General features: G+C 38.6%; 2 protein-coding genes across 2 annotated transcripts; both read left to right on the top strand.

Moving 5' to 3' along the window:
• Nucleotides 1-348: 348 nt before the first annotated feature.
• On the top strand, nucleotides 349-1,299 carry LOC109569141 (putative olfactory receptor 5AK3). The gene has a single exon (XM_019974447.2). It carries the CDS (start codon nucleotides 349-351, stop codon nucleotides 1,297-1,299), a length of 951 nt encoding a protein of 316 aa, XP_019830006.2.
• Nucleotides 1,300-16,828: 15,529 nt separating this feature from the next.
• On the top strand, nucleotides 16,829-17,500 carry LOC109569142 (olfactory receptor 5AK2-like). Its single transcript, XM_019974448.2, has one exon. The coding sequence runs from the start codon at nucleotides 16,829-16,831 to the stop codon at nucleotides 17,498-17,500; it is 672 nt and encodes a 223-aa protein (XP_019830007.2).
• Nucleotides 17,501-21,598: the final 4,098 nt, after the last annotated feature.

Below are 21,598 nucleotides of genomic sequence, written 5' to 3' on the forward strand. Positions count from 1 at the left end.
ATGTAATTATGTTTGACTATTGCTTTACGAAACTTTAGATATCTGAAATGTATGTTAATCTATGTTTCCTAGAATCACAGATTTTAGAAGTGAAACTTCGTCTGTGAAAACTTCTTTGTTTCAAAACTGAATCCAAGGCTTACATGTTACTTTTATGTGGTGGTTTCTTATCAAGAAAATAGAAAGAAATATTTGGAAAGAAATAAACCTTGTTATGAGTGATTGCCATAAAAATCTATTTTTTACAAAGTGACATGAAGAGTTAAGACCTTTTACTACTCAACAAATCACAAAGATTTCTTGTCTGTTCTTGGTCCTCATCTTGGTCCTTTCTAGACTTTTTTACTCATGACAGAAGGAAATAGCACTGAAGTGACTGAATTCTTTCTACTGGGATTTGGTGCACAATATAAGTATCAGTATTTCCTCTTCACTGGATTTCTGGTCATCTATGTGACCTCCATGGTGGGTAATATTGGAATGATCCTACTCATCAAGACAGATTCCAGACTCCAAACACCAATGTACTTTTTCCTACAACATTTAGCTTTTGTAGATATCTGTTATACTTCTGCTATCACTCCCAAGATGCTGCAAAACTTCACAGTAGGAAGCAAATTAATATCATTCAAGGGCTGTGTCATGCAGTTATTGATTTATGCAACATTTGCGACCAGTGACTGTTACCTCCTTGCTACTATGGCGGTGGACCGTTATATGGCCATCTGTAACCCGCTTCACTATCCCACAGTCATGTCCCGAAGAGTCTGCATCCCATTGGTAGCTGGTTCATACATCATGGGCTTCATAAATGCATCTGTGCACACAGGTTTTACATTTTCACTGGTCTTTTGCAAGGGTAATACTATCAATCACTTTTTCTGCGATGTCCCTCCAATTCTTGCCCTTTCATGCTCCAACATTGACATCAACATCATGCTACTTGCTGTCTTTGTGGGATTTAACTTAATATTTACCGAGTTGGTTATCATCTTTTCCTATGGAAATATCATCACTACCATCCTAAAGATGTCCTCTACTACAGGGAGGAAAAAAGCCTTCTCCACCTGTGCCTCCCACCTGGCTGCAGTCACCATTTTCTATGGAACCCTCTCTTACATGTACTTACAACCTCATTCTAATAATTCCCAGGAGAATATGAAAGTGGCCTCCATGTTTTATGGCATTGTGATTCCCATGTTAAACCCCCTCATCTACAGTTTGAGAAATAAGGACGTTAAAGAATCTCTAAAAGTCATATGGAAAAAAAAAATTCTTCTAGGTTGGACCAAATTGTAAAATTCAGCACATCAAGTCATCCAGTAGAGATGTTTAAACACTATTTGGTATTTTGAAATAGAGAAAATGCTCACATCTTAAACTAATGCTTCTTTCTTCAACAGATAATTTCTTTGAGTGAAAGTAATATAGTAACTGGAGAAGGAAATGGCCACCCATTCCATTATTCTTGCTTGGAGAATTCCATGGACAGAGGAGCCTGGCAGGCTACATACAGTCCATGGGGTCACAAAGAGTTGACCATGACTGAGCAACTGAGCGCACAACATAGTAACATCTCATCTCATCTCTACTTTTCCCTTGGACTTAGTTTGAGAAACATGTTCCACACTACCCATGAAAAGGGACTTTATTGAGATTATTTAACATATAAGTATGTATAGACATCACAAAGTATATAGTTATTTCAAATATATTTCAGATATATTCTTAAAGATTAGAAAACCCCAATTTTGTATATAATCAATATTAAAATTGAGGTTCATGGTTTTCAATTCATTTAAACAAGTTCCCTAAATTGTCTACAAAGAGGATCCTCATATGTTTGGTTTCAATTATTGCATAAACCTGAAATGTAAAATAAATGTACTGCTTTATAAAGGAACATGATAAATGCCCACCAAACCAAACAAAAGAGGAAGAGAGAGGGAGTACACCTGAAAAAGAATTCAGAATAAGAATAGTAAAAATGATTGGAAAATCTTGAAAACAAAATGGATTACAGATAAATAAACTGGAGACAAGGATTGAGAAGATGCAAGAAAGGTTTAACAAGGACCCAGAATAAATAAAAAAGAGTTGATATATAATGAATAATGCAATAACTAAGATCAAAAGCACTCTGGAGGGAACCAACAGTAGAATAACAGAGGCAGAAGACAGGATAAGTGAGGTGGAAGATAGAATGGTAGAAATAAATGAAGCAGAGAGGGAAAAAGGAAAAAGAATTAAAATAAATGAGGACAACCTCAGAGACCTCTGGGACAATGTTAAACGCCCCAACATTCAAATCACAGGAGTCCCAGAAGAAGAAGACAAAAAGAAAGGCCATGAGAAAATCCTTGAGGAGATAATAGTTGAAAACTTCCCTAAAATGGGGAAGGAAATAGACACCCAAGTCCAAGAAAACTAGAGAGTCCCAAATAGAATAAACCCAAGGCAAGGGAGGAGCTAAGATGGCGGAGGAGTAGGACGGGGAGAACACTTTCTCCCCCACAAATTCATCAAAAGAACATTTAAACGCCAGGTGAATTCCACAAAACAACTTCTAAATGCCGGCAGAGGCCATCAGGCACCCAGAAAAGCAACCCAAGTCTTCGAAAGGAGGTAGGAAAAAATATAAAAGACGAAAAAAGAGACAAAAGAGGGAGGGACGGAGTTCCATCCCAGGAAGGGAGTCTTAAAAAGAAAGAAGTTTCCAAATACCAGGAAACCTTCTCACTGCCGAATCTGTGCCAAGCCTTGGAAGCACAGAAGGCAACATAACAGGGAGGAAAAATAAATAAACAATTAAAAACCGCAGATTACGAGCCCTATGGTAACTCCCCCAGCAGAGAAGCAGTGCAGACGCCTGCACACGCCACTAGCAAGCAGGGGCTGGGCAGGGAGGCACAGCGTGGGCTGCATTGCTTAGAGTAAGGATCTGGCCTGAATACCCAGAGTGCTATCTGAGTGAAATAATTTGGGCTAGCAAACCAGACTGTGGGATGTCTACCATGCGAAAGCCAGCCCTAACCTAAGACACCGCCAGGCCCGCACACGGAACAGAGGACTGAACAGAGATAGCCGGCTAGAGACCATCCCCCTCCGGTGACAGGCAGCCAGAGCTGGAAGGGGGCAATCGCAGCCCCAGAGAGACATTATCTATAAAACTGTAAGCAGGCTTCTTTGCTAACTAAAACTTCTTGGGTGACTGGACGGTCAACATCTGCCTGAGAAGGTGCGCCAGTCATACACCTAGATAACTGAGCGGCAGGGAGGTGATAAGTTGCAGCAGTCACGCTCACCAAACACCTCATCACCTGAGATGCTTGGACCTGGGAAGGGCACAAAACGCAGGCCCAACCAAGTCTGTGCCCCTGAGGACTACCCGAGTGCCTGAACCTGAGAGGCTTGGACCTGGGAGGTACAAGCAGCCCAGGGCCGGACACAGATGGTTCCTGGCGGAGCAGCCTAGAGCCTGAGCAGAGTGGGCAGGGAGGCTACATGCGCCGTGAGCAGGGCAGGCCCAGTGTGGCTGAGGCACTGTGAGCACACGCCAGTGTTATTTGTTTGCATCGTCCCTCCCTCTCCACAGCATGACTGAACAAGTGAGCCTAAAAAAACAAAAAGTATCCTCCACCGTCCCCTTTGTGTCAGGGCGGAAACCAGACACTGAAGAGACCAGCAAACAGAAGAATCTATAACAGAGGGAACCGCCTTGGAAGCTACAGGCAATAGATTAAAACCCTGTGGTTAATACCGACTACATAGGAAGGGGCCTATAGATCTTGAGAAATATGTCAGATGAAGGAACTAGCCGAAAATGAACTGAACCCACAATACCCACAACAAAACTAGAGAAAGTCCTAGATATATTTTTACTATTTTTATGATCATTCTTTCTGTCTTTCTTTTAAATTTTTTAAAGAATTTTAAGTCCTCTATTATTCCTTTAATTTTCAATTTTATAACCTACTATTACTTAGCAAAAAAAAAAAAGACCCTATTTTTTTTAAAGCAAACTTCATATATATATTTTTTATAATTTTTTTGACTTTTTTTCTTCTTTTCTTTAACATTGCATTTTTGAAATTCCAAACTCTACTCTAGATTTTTAACTTTTGCTTTTTGGTATTTGTTATCAATTTTGTACCTATATTTTCTTTATAATTTTTGCGACTTTGTTTGTTTTTGTTTGTTTGTTTTTTCTCTCTTTCTTTTCCTTCTTCTTTTCTTTAACATTGTATTTTTGAAATTCCAAACTCTACTCTAGATTTTTAACTTTTGCTTTTTGGTATTTGTTATCAATTTTGTACCTATATTTTCTTTATAATTTTTGCGACTTTGTTTGTTTCTGTTTGTTTGTTTTTTCTCTCTTTCTTTTCCTTCTTCTTTTCTTTAACATTGTATTTTTGAAATTCCAAACTCTACTCTAGATTTTTAATTTCTGCTTTTATGTATTTGTTACCAATTTTGTACCCTTAAGAATCCAGTCTTCAGTACTCATTTTTCACTAGGGAGTGAGATTACTGGCTTGACTGCTCTCTCTCCCTTTGGACTCTCCTTTTTCTCCACCAGGTCGCCTGTGTCTCCTCCCTAAACCCTCTCTACTCTACCCAACTCTGTGAATTTCTGTGTGTTCCAGATGGTGGAGAACACTTAGGGAACTGATTACTGGCTAGATCTGTCTCCCTCCTTTTCATTCCCCCCTTTTATCCTCCTGGCCACCTCTGTCTCCTTCCTCCTTCTTCTCTTCTCTGCATAACTCTGTGAACATCTCTGAGTGGTCCAGTTGCGGAGTGCACATAAGGAAGTGAGTACTGGCTAGCCCATTCTCTCCTCTATTGATTCCACCTTATCTCATTCGGGTCACCTCTAACTCCCTCCTCCCTCTTCTCTTCTCCATGTAATGCTGTGAACCTCCCTGGGTGACCCTCACGGTGGAGAAACTTTTCATCTTTAGCGTAGATGTTTTATCAATGGTGCTGTATAGAAGGAGAAGTTTTGAAACGACTGTAAAAATAGGACCGATAACTGGAAGCAGGAGGCTTAAGTCCAAACCCTGACTCCAGGGAACATTAATTGACAGGAGCTCATCAAACACCTCCATACCTACACTGAAACCAAGCACCACACAAGGGCCAACAAGTTCCAGGGCAAGACATACCAAGCAAATTCTCCAGGAACACAAGAACACAGCCGTGAGCTCCAAGATACAGGCTGCCCAAAGTCACCCCAAAACCATAGACATCTCATACCTCATTACTGGACATTTCATTGCACTCCAGAGAGAAGAAATACAGCTCCACCCACCAGAACACCAACACAAGCTTCCCTAACCAAGAAACCTTGACAAGCCACCTGTACAAACCCACACACAGCGAGGAAATGCCACAATAAAAAGAACTCCACAAACTGCCAGAATACAGAAAGGACACCCCAAACTCAGCAATTTAAACAAGATGAAGAGACAGAGGAATACCCAGCAGGTAAAGGAACAGGATAAATGCCAACCAAACCAAACAAAAGAGGAAGAGATAGGGAATCTATCTGATAAAGAATTCTGAATAATGATAGTGAAATTGATCCAAAATCTTGAAATCAAAATGGAATCACAGGTAAATAGCCTGGAGACAAGGATTGAGAAGATGCAAGAAAGGTTTAACAAGGACCTAGAAGAAATAAAAAAGAGTCTATATATAATGAATAATGCAATAAATGAAATAAAAAACCCTCTGGAGGCAACAAATAGTAGAATAACAGAGGCAGAAGATAGGATTAGTGAATTAGAAGATACAATGGTAGAAATAAATGAATCAGAGAGGAAAAAAGAAAAACCAATTAAAAGAAATGAGGACAATCTCAGAGACCTCCAGGACAATATTAAACGCTACAGCATTCAAATCATAGGGGTCCCAGAAGAAGAAGACAAAAAGAAAGACCATGAGAAAATACTTGAGGAGATAATAGTTGAAAACTCCCCTAAAATGGGGAAGGAAATAATCACTCAAGTCCAAGAAACCCAGAGAGTCCCAAACAGAATAAACCCAAGGCCAAACACCCCAAGACACATATTAATCAAATTAACAAAGATCAAACACAAAGAACAAATATTAAAAGCAGCAAGGGAAAAACAACAAATAACACACAAGGGAATTCCCATAAGGATAACAGCTGATCTTTCAATAGAAACTCTCCAAGCCAGGAGGGAATGGCAAGACATACTTAAAGTGATGAAAGAAAATAACCTACAGCCCAGATTATTGTACCCAGCAAGGATCTCATTCAAATATGAAGGAGAAATCAAAAGCTTCTCAGACAAGCAAAAGCTGAGAGAATTCTGCACCACCAAACCAGCTCTCCAACAAATACTAAAGGATATTCTCTAGACAGGAAACACAAAAACGGTGTATAAATTCAAACCCAAAACAATAAAGTAAATGGCAACGGGATCACACTTATCAGTAATTACCTTAAAGTAAATGGGTTGAATTCCCCAACCAAAAGACAAAGACTGGCTGAATGGATACAAAAACAAGACCCCTACATATGTTGTCTACAAGAGACCCACCTCAAGACAGGGGACACATACAGACTGAAAATGAAGGGCTGGAAAAAGATTTTCCATGCAAATAGGGACCAAAAGAAAGCAGGAGTAGCAATACTCATATCAGATAAAATAGACTTTAAAACAAAGGCTGTGAAAAGAGACAAAGACGGTCACTACATAATGATCAAAGGATCAATCCAAGAAGAAGATATAACAATTATAAATATATGTAAGACAAATGCTAACAAGTATGAAAGGAGAAATTAACCATAACACAATAATAGTGGGAGACTTTAATACCCACTCACATCTATGGATAGATCAACTAAACAGAAAATTAACAAGGAAACACAAACGTTAAATGATACAATAGACCAGTTAGACCTAATTGATATCTATAGGACATTTCATCCCAAAACAATGAATTTCACCTTTTTCTCAAGCGCACATGGAACCTTCTCCAGGATAGATCACATCCTGGGCCATAAATGTAGCCTTGGGAAATTCAAAAAAATAGAAATCATTCCAAGCATCTTCTCTGACCACAATGCAGTAAGATTAGATCTCAATTACAGAAGAAAAACTATTAAAAATTCCAACATATGGAGGCTGAACAACACACTGCTGAATAACCAACAAATCATAGAAGAAATCAAAAAAGAAATCAAAATTTGCATAGAAACGAATGAAAATGAAAACACAACAACCCAAAACCTGTGGGACACTGTAAAAGCAGTCCTAAGGGGAAAGTTCATAGCAATACAGACATACCTCAAGAAACAAGAAAAAAGTCAAATAAATAACCTAACTCTACACCTAAAGCAACTAGAAAAGGAAGAAATGAAGAACCCCAGGGTTAGTAGAAGGAAAGAAACCTTAAAAATTAGGGCAGAAATAAATGCAAAAGAAACAAAAGAGACCATAGCAAAAATCAACAAAGCCAAAAGCTGGTTCTTTGAAAGGATAAATAAAATTGACAAACCATTAGCCAGACTCATCAAGAAACAAAGGGAGAAAAATCAAATCAATAAAATTAGCAATGAAAATGGAGAGATCACAACAGACAGCACAGAAATACAAAGGATCATAAGAGACTACTACCAACAATTTATGCCAATAAAATGGACAACGTGGAAGAAATGAACAAATTCTTAGAAAAGTACAACTTTCCAAAACTGGACCAGGAAGAAATAAAAAATCTTAACAGACCAATCACAAGCACAGAAATTGAAACTGTAATCAAAAATCTTCCAGCAAACAAAAGCCCAGGTCCAGACAGCTTCACAGTTGAATTCTACCAAAAATTTAGAGAAGAGCTAACACCTATCCTACTCAAACTCTTCCAGAAAATTGCAGAGGAAGGTAAACTTCCAAACTCATTCTATGAGGCCACCATCCCCCTAATACCAAAACCTGACAAAGATCCCACAAAAAAAGAAAACTACAGGCCAATATCACTGATGAACATAGATGCAAAAATCCTTAACAAAATTCTAGCAATCAGAATCCAACATCACATTAAAAAGATCATACACCATGACCAAGTGGGCTTTATCCCAGGGATGCAAGGATTCTTCAATATCCGCAAATCAATCAGTGAAATACACCACATTAACAAATTGAAAAATAAAAACCATATGATTATCTCAATAGATGCAGAGAAAGCCTTTGACAAAACTCAACGTCCATTTATGATAAAAACTCTCCAGAAAGCAGGAATAGAAGGAACATACCTCAACATAATAAAAGCTATATATGACAAACCCACAGCAAACATTATCCTCAATGGTGAAAATTTGAAAGCATTTCCTCTAAAGTCAGGAACAAGACAAGGGTGCCCACTTTCACCATTACTATTCAACATAGTTTTGGAAGTTTTGGCCACAGCAATCAGAGCAGAAAAAGGAATAAAAGGAATCCACATTGGAAAAGAAAAGTAAAACTCTCATTGTTTGCAGATGACATGATCCTCTACATAGAAAACCCTAAAGACTCCACCAGAAAATTGCTAGAACTAGTCAATGAATACAGTAAAGTTGCAGGATATAAAATCAACACACAGAAATCCCTTGCATTCCTATACACTAATAATGAGAAAATAGAAAGAGAAATTAAGGAAACAATTCCATTCACCATTGCAACGGAAAGAATAAAATACTTAGGAATATATCTACCTAAAGAAACTAAAGACCTATTTATAGAAAACTATAAAACACTGGTGAAAGAAATCAAAGAGGACACTAATAGATGGAGAAATATACCATGTTCATGGATTGGAAGAATCAATATAGTGAAAATGAGTATACTACCCAAAGCAATTTATAGATTCAATGTAATCCCTATCAAGCTACCAATGGTATTCTTCGCAGAGCTAGAACAAATAATTTCACAATTTGTATGGAAATACAAAAAACCTCGAATAGCCAAAGCGATCTTGAGAAAGAAGAATGGAACTGGAGGAATCAACCTACCTGACTTCAGGTTCTACTACAAAGCCACAGTCATCAAGACAGTATGGTACTGGCACAAAGACAGAAATATAGATCAATGCAACAAAATAGAAAGCCCAGAGGTAGATCCACGCACATATGGACACCTTATCTTTGACAAAGGAGGCAAGAATATACAATGGATTAAAGACAATCTCTTTAACAAGTGGTGCGGGGAAAACTGGTCAACCACTTTTAAAAGAATGAAACTAGAACACTTTCTAACACCATACACAAAAATAAACTCAAAATGGATTAAAGATCTCAATGTAAGACCAGAAACTATAAAACTCCTAGAGGAGAACATAGGCAAAACACTCTCCGACATACATCACAGCAGGATCCTCTATGACCCACCTCCCAGAATATTGGAAATAAAAGCAAAAATAAATGGGACCTAATTAAACTTAAAAGCTTATGCACAACAAAGGAAACAATTAGCAAGGTGATAAGACAGCCTTCAGAATGGGAGAAAATAATAGCGAATGAAGCAACTGACAAACAACTAATCTCAAAAATATACAAGCAACTCCTACAGCTCAATTCCAGAAAAATAAATGACCCAATCAAAAAATGGGCCAAAGAACTAAATAGACATTTCTCCAAAGAAGACATACAGATGGGTAACAAACACATGAAAAGATGCTCAACATCACTCATTATCAGAGAAATGCAAATCAAAACCACTATGAGGTACCATTTCACGCCAGTCAGAATGGCTGTGATCCAAAAGTCTACAAGCAATAAATGCTGGAGAGGGTGTGGAGAAAAGGGAACCCCCTTACACTGTTGGTGGGAATGCAAACTAATACAGCCACTATGGAGAACAGCGTGGAGATTCCTTAAAAAACTGGAAATAAAACTGCCTTATGATCCAGCAATTCCAATGCTGGGCATACACACTGAGGAAACCAGAAGGGAAAGAGACACGTGTACCCCAATGTTCATCACAGCACTGTTTATAATAGCCAGGACATGGAAGCAACCTAGATGCCCATCAGCAGATGAATGTATAAGAAAGCAGTGGTACATATACACAATGGAGTATTACTCAGCCATTAAAAAGAATACATTTGAATCAGTTCTAATGAGATGGATGAAACTGGAACCTATTATACAGAGTGAAGTAAGCCAGAAAGAAAAACACCAATACAGTATACTAACGCATATATATGGAATTTAGAAAGATGGTAACAATAACCCTGTGTACGAGACAGCAAAAGAGACACTGATGTATACATCAGTCTTATGGACTCTGTGGGAGAGGGAGAGGGTGGGGAGATTTGGGAGAATGGCATTGAAACATGTATAATATCATGTATGAAACGAGTCGCCAGTCCAGGTTCGATGCATGATACTGGATGCTTGGGGCTGGTGCACTGAGATGACCCAGAGGGATGGTATGGGGAGGGAGGAGGGAGGAGGGTTCATGATGGGGAACACAGGTATACCTGTGACGGATTCGTTTCGATATTTGGAAAAACTAATACAATATTGTAAAGTTTAAAAATAAAATAAAATTAAAAAAAAAAAAAACTGGAAATAGAACTGCCTTATGATCCAGCATTCCCACTGCTGGGCATACACACTGAGGAAACCAGAAGGGAAAGAGACACGTGTACCGCAATGTTCATCACAGCACTGTTTATAATAGCCAGGACATGGAAGCAACCTAGATGTCCATCAGCAGATGAATGGATAAGAAAGCTGTGGTACATATACACAATGGAGTATTACTCAGCCATTAAAAAGAATACATTTGAATCAGTTCTAATGAGGTGGATGAAACTGGAGCCTATTATACAGAGTGAAGTAAGCCAGAAAGAAAAACACCAATACAGTATACTAATGCATATATATGGAATTTATAAAGATGGTAACAATAACCCTGTTTACGAGACAGCAAAAGAGACACTGATGTATAGAACAGTCTTATGGACTCTGTGGGAGAGGAAGAGGGTGGGAAGATTTGGGGAATGACATTGAAACATGTATAATATCATGTATGAAACGAGTCGCCAGTCCAGATTCAATGCATGATACTGGATGCTTAGGGCTGGTGCACTGGGACGACCCAGAGGGATGGTATGGGGAGGGAGGAGGGTCGAGGGTTCAGGATGGGGAACACATGTATACCTGTGGTGGATTCATTTCGATATTTGGCAAAACCAATACAATATTGTAAAGTTTAAAAATTAAATTAAATTAAAAAAAAAAAAACCCAAGGTGAAACACCCCCAAGACACATATTAATCAAATTAATGAAGATGAAAAACAAAGAGCAAATATTAAAAACAGCAAGGGAAAAGCAGCAAATAACACACAAGGGGATTCCCATAAGGATAACAGTTGATCTTTCAATAGAAATTCTTCAGGCCAGAAGGGAATGGCAGGACATACTTAAAGTGTCGAAAGAGAAAGACCTACAACCCCAATTAGTATACCCAGCAAGGATATCATTCAAATATGAAGGAGAAATCGAAAGCTTTACAGACAAGCAAAAGCTGAGAGAATTCAGCACCACCAAACCAGCTCTCCAACAAATGCTAAAGGATCTTCTCTGAACAGGAAACACAGAAAAGATTTATTAACTCGAACCCAAAACAACAAAGTAAATGGCAACGGGATCATACTTATCAACAATTACCTTAAACATAAATGGGTTGAATGCCCCAACCAAAAGACAAAGACTGGCTGAATGGATACAAAAACAAGACCCCTATCTATGCTATCTACAAGAGACCCACCTCAAAACAAGCGACACATACAGACTGAAAGTGAAGGGCTGGAAAAAGATATTTCACACAAATAAAGACCAAAAGAAAGCAGGAGTAGCAAAATTCGTATCAGATAAAATAGACTTTGAAGTAAAGGCTGTGAAAAGAGACAAAGAAGGACACTACATAATGATCAAGGGGTCAATCCAAGAAGACGATATAACAATTATAAATATATATGCACCCAATATAGGAGCACCGCAATATGTAAGACAAACGCTAACAAGTATGAAAGGGGAAATTAACAGTAACACCATAATAGTGGGAGATTTTAATACCTCACTCACACCTATGGATAGATCAACTAAACAGAAAATTAGCAAGGAAACACAAACTTTAAATGATATAATAGACCTGCTGCTGCTCCTGCTGCTGAGTCACTTCAGTCGTGTCCGACTCTGTGCAACCCCAGAGATGGCAGCCCACCAGGCTCCCCCGTCCCTGGGATTCTCCAGGCAAGAACACTGGAGTGGGTTGCCATTTCCTTCTCCAATGCATGAAAGTGAAAAATGAAAGTGAAGTCCCTCAGTCCTGTCTGACCCTCAGCAACCACATGGACTGCAGCCTACCAGGCTCCTCCATCCATGGGATTTTCCAGGCAAGAGTACTGGAGTGGGGTGCCATTGCCTTCTCCATACAACAGACCAGTTAGACTTAATTGATAACTATAGGAAATTTCACCCCAAAACAATGAATTTCACCTTTTTCTCAAGTGCACACGAAACCTTCTCCAGGATAGATCACATCCTGGGCCATAAATCTAGCCGTGAAAAGTGAAAGTGAAGTCTCTCAGTTGTGTCCGACTCTTTGCAAACCCGCGGACTGTAGCCCACCAGGCTCCTCTGTCCATGGGATTCTCCAGGCAAGAATACTGGAGTGGGTTGCCATTTCCTTCTCCAGGGGATCTTCCCAACCCAGAGATTGAACCCAGGTCTCCTGCATTGCAGGCAGACGCTTTATCCTCTGAGCCACCAGGGAAGCCCCAAAATCTAGCCTTAGTAAATTCAAAAAAGTTGAAATCACTTCAAGCATCTTTTCTGATCACAATGTGGAAAGATTAGATGTCAACTAAAAAAAAACTATTAAAAATACAATCATATGGAGGCTAAACAACGCCGGGAGAGAAAAGCGGAGGGAAGAGGAAAGAAAGAAGACAGGGAAGAAAGACAAAACAGAGGGAGAAAGCAAGAGAGTTCAGGAAGGTAATTTGTTACTAACAGGGCAACTCTTTCAACAGTGAAACCAATAACTCCCTAAAGGACAAAATTACATTTTGTCCCCTCTGGAAATATGAACTTTTATTCAGCAAAGAATAATTAATGAATGCTGTTTTTTCTGGTTCTTCCACAGCCTCTAGAAGCTCAGACTCTCAAGAGATCAAGTAGTGATCCCTCAAACCCCAGCTATAAACTCCCAGTCAGGAAGGAACCCCACGGGGAGCCTTGGCAGTCAGCCTCCACCAGTTGCAGAAAGAGAATCTGGGAGCAGCATTGGTGTAAGTAAAACAAAATAAATTTCACTTTTCAACATCAGCCATGTCTCACTGCACTGCATGCAGGGAGTGGCAGGTGGCATGGTCAGTCAAAGTTCACCATGTTTTGCCCTAAGGGCAGGAGGAACCCCATCATCACTGGTGATGTAATGGAAATGGAGTGAGGGAAGTCAGTAGGGCTGAGTGTTGCCTGAGAAGGCACATAAATGAACAAATAATTGGTTGACTTAATTCACTGATCAATCACTGCGTCAATATTCTATGCCCATAGTGTATTATTTGCATGGGTTATGATGGCCATTTGATGTACACTGATTTAATACTTGTCCTCGTGTGGATAAATTTACAGAAATTTGCTCCCTTGAACCTCACATCATTGCAAAGCAGGCTTTACATTTTTTCTTCTTCCTTTTTATACCGTCATTCTGAATAAAAATGCATTCACTGGAAGTTGCAAAGATAGTAGATAAAGCTACCATGTTTGATACCATCATGTTCAGGGAAGATACACCATGATTTCAATTCTTTTAAATTTTTAAAGGATTTTTTTTTAATGGCTTAGGATATGGTCTACCTTGACATATATTCTGCTGGTGCTATAAAAAAAATTCATATTCTCTTTTAGATGGCATGTTTGGTAAATGTCTACTAAATCCAGTTGTTTGATGGTGCTGTTGAGTTTTTTCATAGTCTTATCGTTTTCTGTCTAGTTTGTTCTACCAAGTGTGGAGAAGAGTGCTAATGTATCCAACTCTAACTATGCTTGTCTATGTTTCCCTTCAGTTCTATCAGTTTTTGCATCGCATATGTTGCATCTGTCTTCTTTGGTACTCATACCCTTAGGATTTCTATTTCTTCTTGGTAGCTTAACCCTTTTATCATTACACACTATCGCACTATCTTTGGTAATTTTATACGCTGTGAAGTCTATTCATCTGCTATTAATATAGCCAGTCTTTCAGTTTTTGACTGATGTTCGAACAAGCATATGTTTTCCCTTTTCTTTGAAATACATGTATATTGTTCTGTGTGAAGTAGGTTTCTGACACACAGCATTTGTGTCATTCTTATCTATGCACCTAATCAAGTTCTTTCTTTTAGTTGGGGTTTAGATAGTATATCTTATAACAGTAAGAAAGAAGAAAGCCAAGGAAAGAGAAAAGTATGAATAAATAAAATTGACTTTCTCTTGAGATTTCTAAACTATGTTTGACAGTAGAACTAGAAAGATTAATTCTAACTAATGTGATTCTCAATATATAGAGCATTTCACTCAAGCTGGTGAAATGTAAGACCAGCTATTCATACACACGATAGAATCTCTCGAATAGCCACAAAAAAGTTATATAAATATCTGTGATAAAAAACACTATAAATAAATTTAAAAAGTGACATTCTTTAAAAAATTCAAGTGACTCACAGAAATGGAAACAAATAAAACCAGAAATAAGACACATAAAAAAGTATAAAATGGTAGACTTAAGCCTGAGCAAATCAGTTAATCCATAAAATATAAATGGTCATCTTTGTTTTAAAACAAAAAAAAATATTTTTAAAAAAGCATTTTTTAAACTAAAGAAACAGTGCAGAGATATATAAGTTTATAAAGTGATTTTTTCTCTCACTCAGTTTCCCACCTATTCATAAGTCAGTTTGCAACGTTCCTAACACTGAAAGTACATTTTTACTAATCATCTCACGTAGAGAGGTGCATAGCTTTGCTTAGAGCTGCTGATACGATGAGGGTACTTTCCCCGATACATATATGAAATAAGAGGACCATCTGGCTTGTGAAGAATGTAGGTTCACAGTGAGGATAAGGGCTTCCCTGGTGGCTCAAACTGTAAAGAATCCACCTGTGATGCAAGAAACCTGAGTTCAGTCCCTGGTTTGGGATGATCCCGTGGAGAAGGGAATCAGCTGCCCACTCCAATATTCTTGCCTGGAGAATTCCATGGACAGAGGAGCCTGGCAGGCTACAGTCCATGGAGTCACAAAGAGTCAGACACTTCTGAGCAATTAACACACACACACACACACACACACACATATTAAACATGTATCCATAGTTTCGTAAAGCAATAGTCAAACACAACTTATGTACATTTTCAGCAACCTATAGTTTTTCTCAGCCATTAATCATTTTAATCCCAGTTAAATTTCCTGAAATTAGTAACTTTTTAATTAGAGAGAGAAATTTTTGCGACATTCATGACCATATGTTTGGTCCATTATCTTTGTACCATTATCCTTACAATGTACTTCCCTTTAACTGATATTCTTTAAAAGCCAGATAGTCCTCTTATTTCATATATATATATATTAGGGTGAAATAACCTCATCTTATAAATAACTCTAAGTCAAGCAATGTACCTCCATAATAAGATGGTGAGTAAGAAGGTGCTTTCAGTGCTAAAAATGTTGCAGACTAAGCCTCCTGTTGATATGGGCTCCTCTCATTCTCTGAAACCATTTGAGAAATAAGCACAGTTGGATAACTTCATTGTAAGGATAAGAAATCATTATCTTTAATTCTTGAAGAAATAAGTTAGTGCAAATTCCTTCCTCAGGATAATTTGGTGTAAAAGAATGGAAATGCAACACTTTTAAGGAAGCAGCCACCCATGGATACAAGTACTTATTCGAGGAAGCTAGAAGCAATCAGTGGTCCACTTAATCAGAATCTTGATAGGATAATTATTATTGCATTTACTATATCAACTTGATTTACATCACTCTGAATTCAAGTATAGATATGACATTAGGAAGACTTTTCAAGAGCTAATGAAACTAAGACAAGTCCTACCATCCACATCTGACACATGTGTATGTTTTAAGCTTGGGTTGTCTCAGTATGAAATTCTTTGTTTCATTTATGATGAAGGTCTTTGCTGATTAAATGATTACTATGAAGGCCATGAGCCTTTCTACTATGAAGAAACTGCCTAAGCAATTTGAATGTGCTTAACCTCTGCTGGCTCTCAGTGCTTCTGAGGCTTCATTTATGTTCAGCATTGGGCTACGGAAAGGAAACTGGCAGGTTTGGTGAAATGTATGTCAATCTATGTTTCTTAGCATCCAAATATTAAAAGTGAATCTTCTTCTGTGAAAACTTTTTTGTTTTCAAAATGAATCTATAGCTAATATATTGTTTTTATGTGGTTATTTCTTATTTTAAAACGTTGAAAGAAATTTAGGAAATAAATAAACCCTGTTGTGAGTGATTACCATGAAAATATAATTTTTTGCAAAGTGACATAAAGTGTTAAGGGACTTTTCTATTCAACAAGCCATTTCTTTTCTTTTCCTGGTCTCCCTCTTGGTCTTTTCTAGACTTTTTGTGCTCATTACATCAAGAAATAGCACTGAAGTGACTGAATTCTTCCTTCTGGGATTTGGTGTCCAGTATGAGTTTCAGTATTTCCTCTTCACTGTATTTCTGGTCATCTATGGGACCTCTATGGTGGGTATTATTGGAATGATCCTACTCATCAAGATAGATTCCAGACTTCAAACACCCATGTACTTTTTCCTACAGCATTTGGCTTTTGTTGATATCTGTTTTACCTCTGTTGTTACTCCCAAGATGATGCAAAACTTCATAATAGAAAATAAATCAATCTCATTCAAGGGCTGTGTTGTACAATTATTGGTTTATACAACATTTGTAACCGGTGACTGTTACCTCCTTGCTGCTACGGCGGTGGACCATTATGTGGCCATCTGTAACCCGCTTCACTATCCCACAGTCATGTCCCGAAGAGTCTGCATCCAGTTGGTAGCTGGTTCATACATCATGGGCTCCATAAATGCATCTGTGCACACAGGTTTTACATTTTCACTGGTCTTCTGCAAGGGCAATACCATCAATCACTTTTTCTGTGACATTCCTCCAGTTCTTGCCCTCTCCTGCTCCAACACTGACATCAACATCATGCTAATTTTTGCCTTTGTGGGATTTAATCTGACATCCACTGTGTTGGCCATCATCGTTTCCTACATGTTTATCCTGGCTGCCATCCTGAAGATCTCTTCCAATGCAGGAAAGAAAAAAGCCTTCTCCACCTGTGCCTCCCACCTGACAGCAGTCACCATTTTCTATGGAACCCTCTCTTACACATGTACTTACAGTCTTATTTGCATAATTCCCATGAAAATAGGAAAGTGGCCTCTGTATTTTATGGCATTGTGATCCCCATGTTGAATCCCCTGATCTATAGTTTGAGAAATAAGGAGGTAAAAGAAGCTCTAAAAGTCATATGGAAAAAATTCTTTTTCAGATTGGATCCAAAGTGTTAAAATTCAGCACATCAAAGCATCCAGTATAGCTGTTTGACCACTATTTAATATTTCTGAAGTAGACAACTTCTTCACATCTTGGTTGTGGTTGTGGTTTAGTTGCTAAGTCATGTCCAACTCTTGCGACCCCATGGACTGTATCCCACCAGGTTCCTTCTGTCCATAGGATTTTCTAGTCAAGAATACTGGAGTGGGTTGCCATTTCCTTTACCAGGGGATCTTCTCGACCCAGAGATTGAACCCGGGTGTCCTGCGCTGCAAGCAGATTCTTTACTGACTGAGCGACCAGGGAAGCCCCAATGCTACGTCCAGTAGATAATTTCTTTGACTGCAGGAAATTCAGCAACATATCATCGGACCTATTTTCCCTTGGTTTTAGTTTGAGGACCATATCCCATACTACCCATGAAAAGGGGATTTTTATAATATAATCTCTTATTTTAAGATTATAAGATATAAAGTGTGTATAGACTTGACAATGTATACAGTGTTTCAAATATATTTCAGATATATTCTTAAAGAGTAGAAAACCCCAGTTTTGTGTTTGTGCTGCTAAGTGCTTAGTTGTGCCCAATTCTTTGAGAGCCCATGGACTGCATCCTGCCAGACTCCTCTGTCCATGAAACTTTCCAGACAGGAATACTGGATGGGGTTGCCATTTCCTATTCTAGGGGATCTTCACAACCCAGGGATCAAACCTGTATCTCTTGTGTCTCCTGCATTAGCTGGCAGATTCTTTACCACTGTGCCACCTGGGAAGCTCAATCCATATTAAAATTGAGGTTCATAATTTCCTATTCATTTAAACACATTCCCTAAATTGTCTACACAGAGGCTTCTCATTGGTTCTGTTCCAATTATTGCATAATCTGAAATGTAAAATAAATGTACTCCTTTGAAAAGTGCCTTATAACTCAGACTATTATTGTTGTTTTTCTTCAGTTGCTTGGTTGGGTCTGACTCTTGGCCACCACGTGGGCTGCAGCACGCCATGCTTCCTTGTCCTTTACCATCTCCTCCTGCCCTCAACCGTTCCCAGCATCAGGACCTCTTCCAATGAGTTGGCTCCTCCCATCAGGTGGCCAAAGAATTGGAGCTTCAGTTTCAGTTTCAACATCAGTCCTTCCAATATTCAGGGTTGATTTTCTAAAGGATTGACTAATTTGATCTTCTTGCAGTCCGAGGGACTCTCAAGACTCTTCTCCAGCATGACAGTTTGAAAGCTTCAACTCTTCAGCGCTCAGCCTTCTTTATAGTCCAGCTCTCACATCCATACGTGACTACTGGAAAAAACATAGCTTTGAACATATGGAACTTTGTCAGCAAAGTGACATCTCTGCTTTTTAATATGCTATCTAGGTTTCTCATAGCTTTCTTTCCAAAGAGCAAGTGTCTTTTTGTATATCTTACTCCGCAGCAATAGAAAACCTGGAATGTAGATGGATCTAAAATGACAGTAATCATTCATTTATTTAAATGAGAAAATGAAAAGGCCAAGAGTGCTCTGAGTCAGGAAGACAGACTGTTGAGGGGAAAAAAAAAAAGAGCTTTAGTAAATAGATTCAGGTTAAGTGATCAAAACCCTCAGATGACTCTAAAGATGCCGTGTTAGCCAGATGAAAGAGCAGGTTTCACATAAAATAATACCAGCCAATCTAATGAACTGGCCAGAAAAATGTACTTACTATTAAATAATACAAGAATTATTGGGCAAAAAAGAAAAAGAAAATATATCTTTTCAAATACACTCTCCTTCCTAAATTCTAAGAAAAGAGAAACACTAACATGAAGTCAGTGGAGCAGAACCAGAGTCTGCCCAGCAAAGAGTTTGTCTATCAAGGAAGAAATCTTCTCTCCAAGGCAGGCCCATGTATCTTCAAAGACCAGGGGCAGTAACTGAGAATCATGGAACGCAGACAGAGGGGGTCCTGAGATCTTGGAGGGAAAATTGGAGATTAATGTACAGAGTTTTGACTATAGTTAAAATACAGTACCATATACTTGAAATTTGCTTAGAGAAAATGTTTTGAGCATTGTCACCACAGAAAGGAAGGAGGGAAAGAAGGAATAGAGGGAGTGAGGGGAGAAGGGAGAAACAGGAAGGAATGAAAGAAAAAAAAAGAAAAATATGTGAGTGATAGATTTATTAATGAACTTAATTATTGTGATCATGCCACAACCTATATCAAAATGCAAATTACATACATGCAAATTTTGTCACTTATATCTCAATGAAGCTGGTAGGAGGGAGATGATAAAGCAAAGAAGAATTTAGTGCACGTGTGTAAGTCTATGTGGCCAAATAGGAATTAACACTCAAAATGCAGTCACACAGTGCTGCACTTTCAACAGAGGTGAAAGAAATCCCAAAAGGAAATAAACTCCATGACAAATAAACAAAAGCAGCAAAATCTCTGACGTTGACATCAGTTCTGACATACGAACAGTTAGCAGTCATTAGCCCTTGTCCAAGAGAGAGCCCTCCTTTCTGACATTACGTAGGCCAGTAATGGTCTGATGTTGCATAACCATGTATTTTTCATAAACATGAGCTTTATACTTTAGGCTGGGTGGTTCAAGACTAGACTGAGGGAAGTAGAAAATATAAGCCCTAATCTTAAATAAATCAATATTTTGTGCATTCATTTATATATTTTCATAAATTTTAAACATTTACATGTAAACATTTACTAGTATAGAATCATGGGACACCCATAATTGAACCAGATAGTCTCTAGCAAGAGATTTAGGAGCACCAAGATTGCTCAAAAGAAAGAAAGAAAATAATACTATAATTAACCTGTTCACCTTCTTTCCAAAGCAGTTGGAGGAATAGAACCAGGACTTATTCCCAGCCTAGCATAGCAGCCTGGGAGCCTGAGAGAACCACCTGGAAGGGTAGCTAGAGGTCAAAACAGGATGAAGACTAAGCACATGTTCATGAAGCAGAAGCCTAAAGCTCTGTCATCAAGGGGATACCCTCCTAAAAAGTGAAATCACTCAAAAATAAAAGTGAATGAAAGTTTGGTACACACAACAACTTTGATTAATTTTCAGGGAATTATGCTGAGTGAAAAAGCCAAACCACAGAGTTGTACGCTGTGAGTTCCAGTTACAGAACATATTTGAAGTGACAAAAATGTAGTAATCGAGGACAGATTAATGGTTACCAGGATTAGGAGTGAGTGAAGAAGTGGTGCGGTGAGGTTAGGTCGTGCTGTAAAAGAACACATGGGATTCTTGTCTGTGCTGTTCAGTGTCTGGACTGTGATGGTGAGTACAGGATCACTGTGGACCATAAAATTCTTTAGAAATTATTACAAGGACATACACACAAATGAGTATAGGGCAGATTGGGGAGTACAGGATCACTGTGGACCATAAAATTCTTTAGAAATTATTACAAGGACATACACACAAATGAGTATAGGGCAGATTGGGGATATCTGGATAAAATCAGTGGAATGCATCAATGTCAATAATCTGGTTGTGATATTTTATTACAGTTTTGCAAAAGATTACCATTAGGGGTATATTATTTTTCTGTCACTGCTACAACAAATTACCATAATTTTAGTGGTTTAAAACAACACAAAGTCTAAGCTATGGTTTTTCCAATAGTCATGTACAGATGTGAGAGTTGGACCATAAAGAAAGCTGAGTGCCGAAGAATTGATGCTTCTGAACTGTGGTGTTGGAGAAGACTCTTGAGAGTCCCTTGGACAGCAAGGAGATCCAACCAGTCCATTCTAAAGGAGATCAGTCCTGAACATTCATTGGAAAGACTGATGCTGAAGCTGAAACTCCAATACTTTGGCCACCTGATGCGAAGAGCTGACTCATTGGAAAAGACCCTGATGCTGGGAAGGATTGAAGGTGGGAGGAGAAAGGGACAACAAAGGGAGAGATGGTTGGATGGCATCACAGACTCCATGGACATGAGTTTGAGCAAGCTCCAGGAGTTGGTGATGGACAAGGAGGCCTGGCATGC

The sequence above is a fragment of the Bos indicus genome, chromosome 15 (genome assembly GCF_029378745.1).
Source record: "Bos indicus isolate NIAB-ARS_2022 breed Sahiwal x Tharparkar chromosome 15, NIAB-ARS_B.indTharparkar_mat_pri_1.0, whole genome shotgun sequence".
Lineage (NCBI taxonomy): Eukaryota > Metazoa > Chordata > Mammalia > Artiodactyla > Bovidae > Bos > Bos indicus.

Coding starts and splice junctions, on each gene's coding strand:
- LOC109569141 (XM_019974447.2), top strand. CDS start 349: ATGACAGAAGGAAATAGCACTGAAGTGACTGAATTCTTTCTACTGGGA.
- LOC109569142 (XM_019974448.2), top strand. CDS start 16,829: ATGTACTTTTTCCTACAGCATTTGGCTTTTGTTGATATCTGTTTTACC.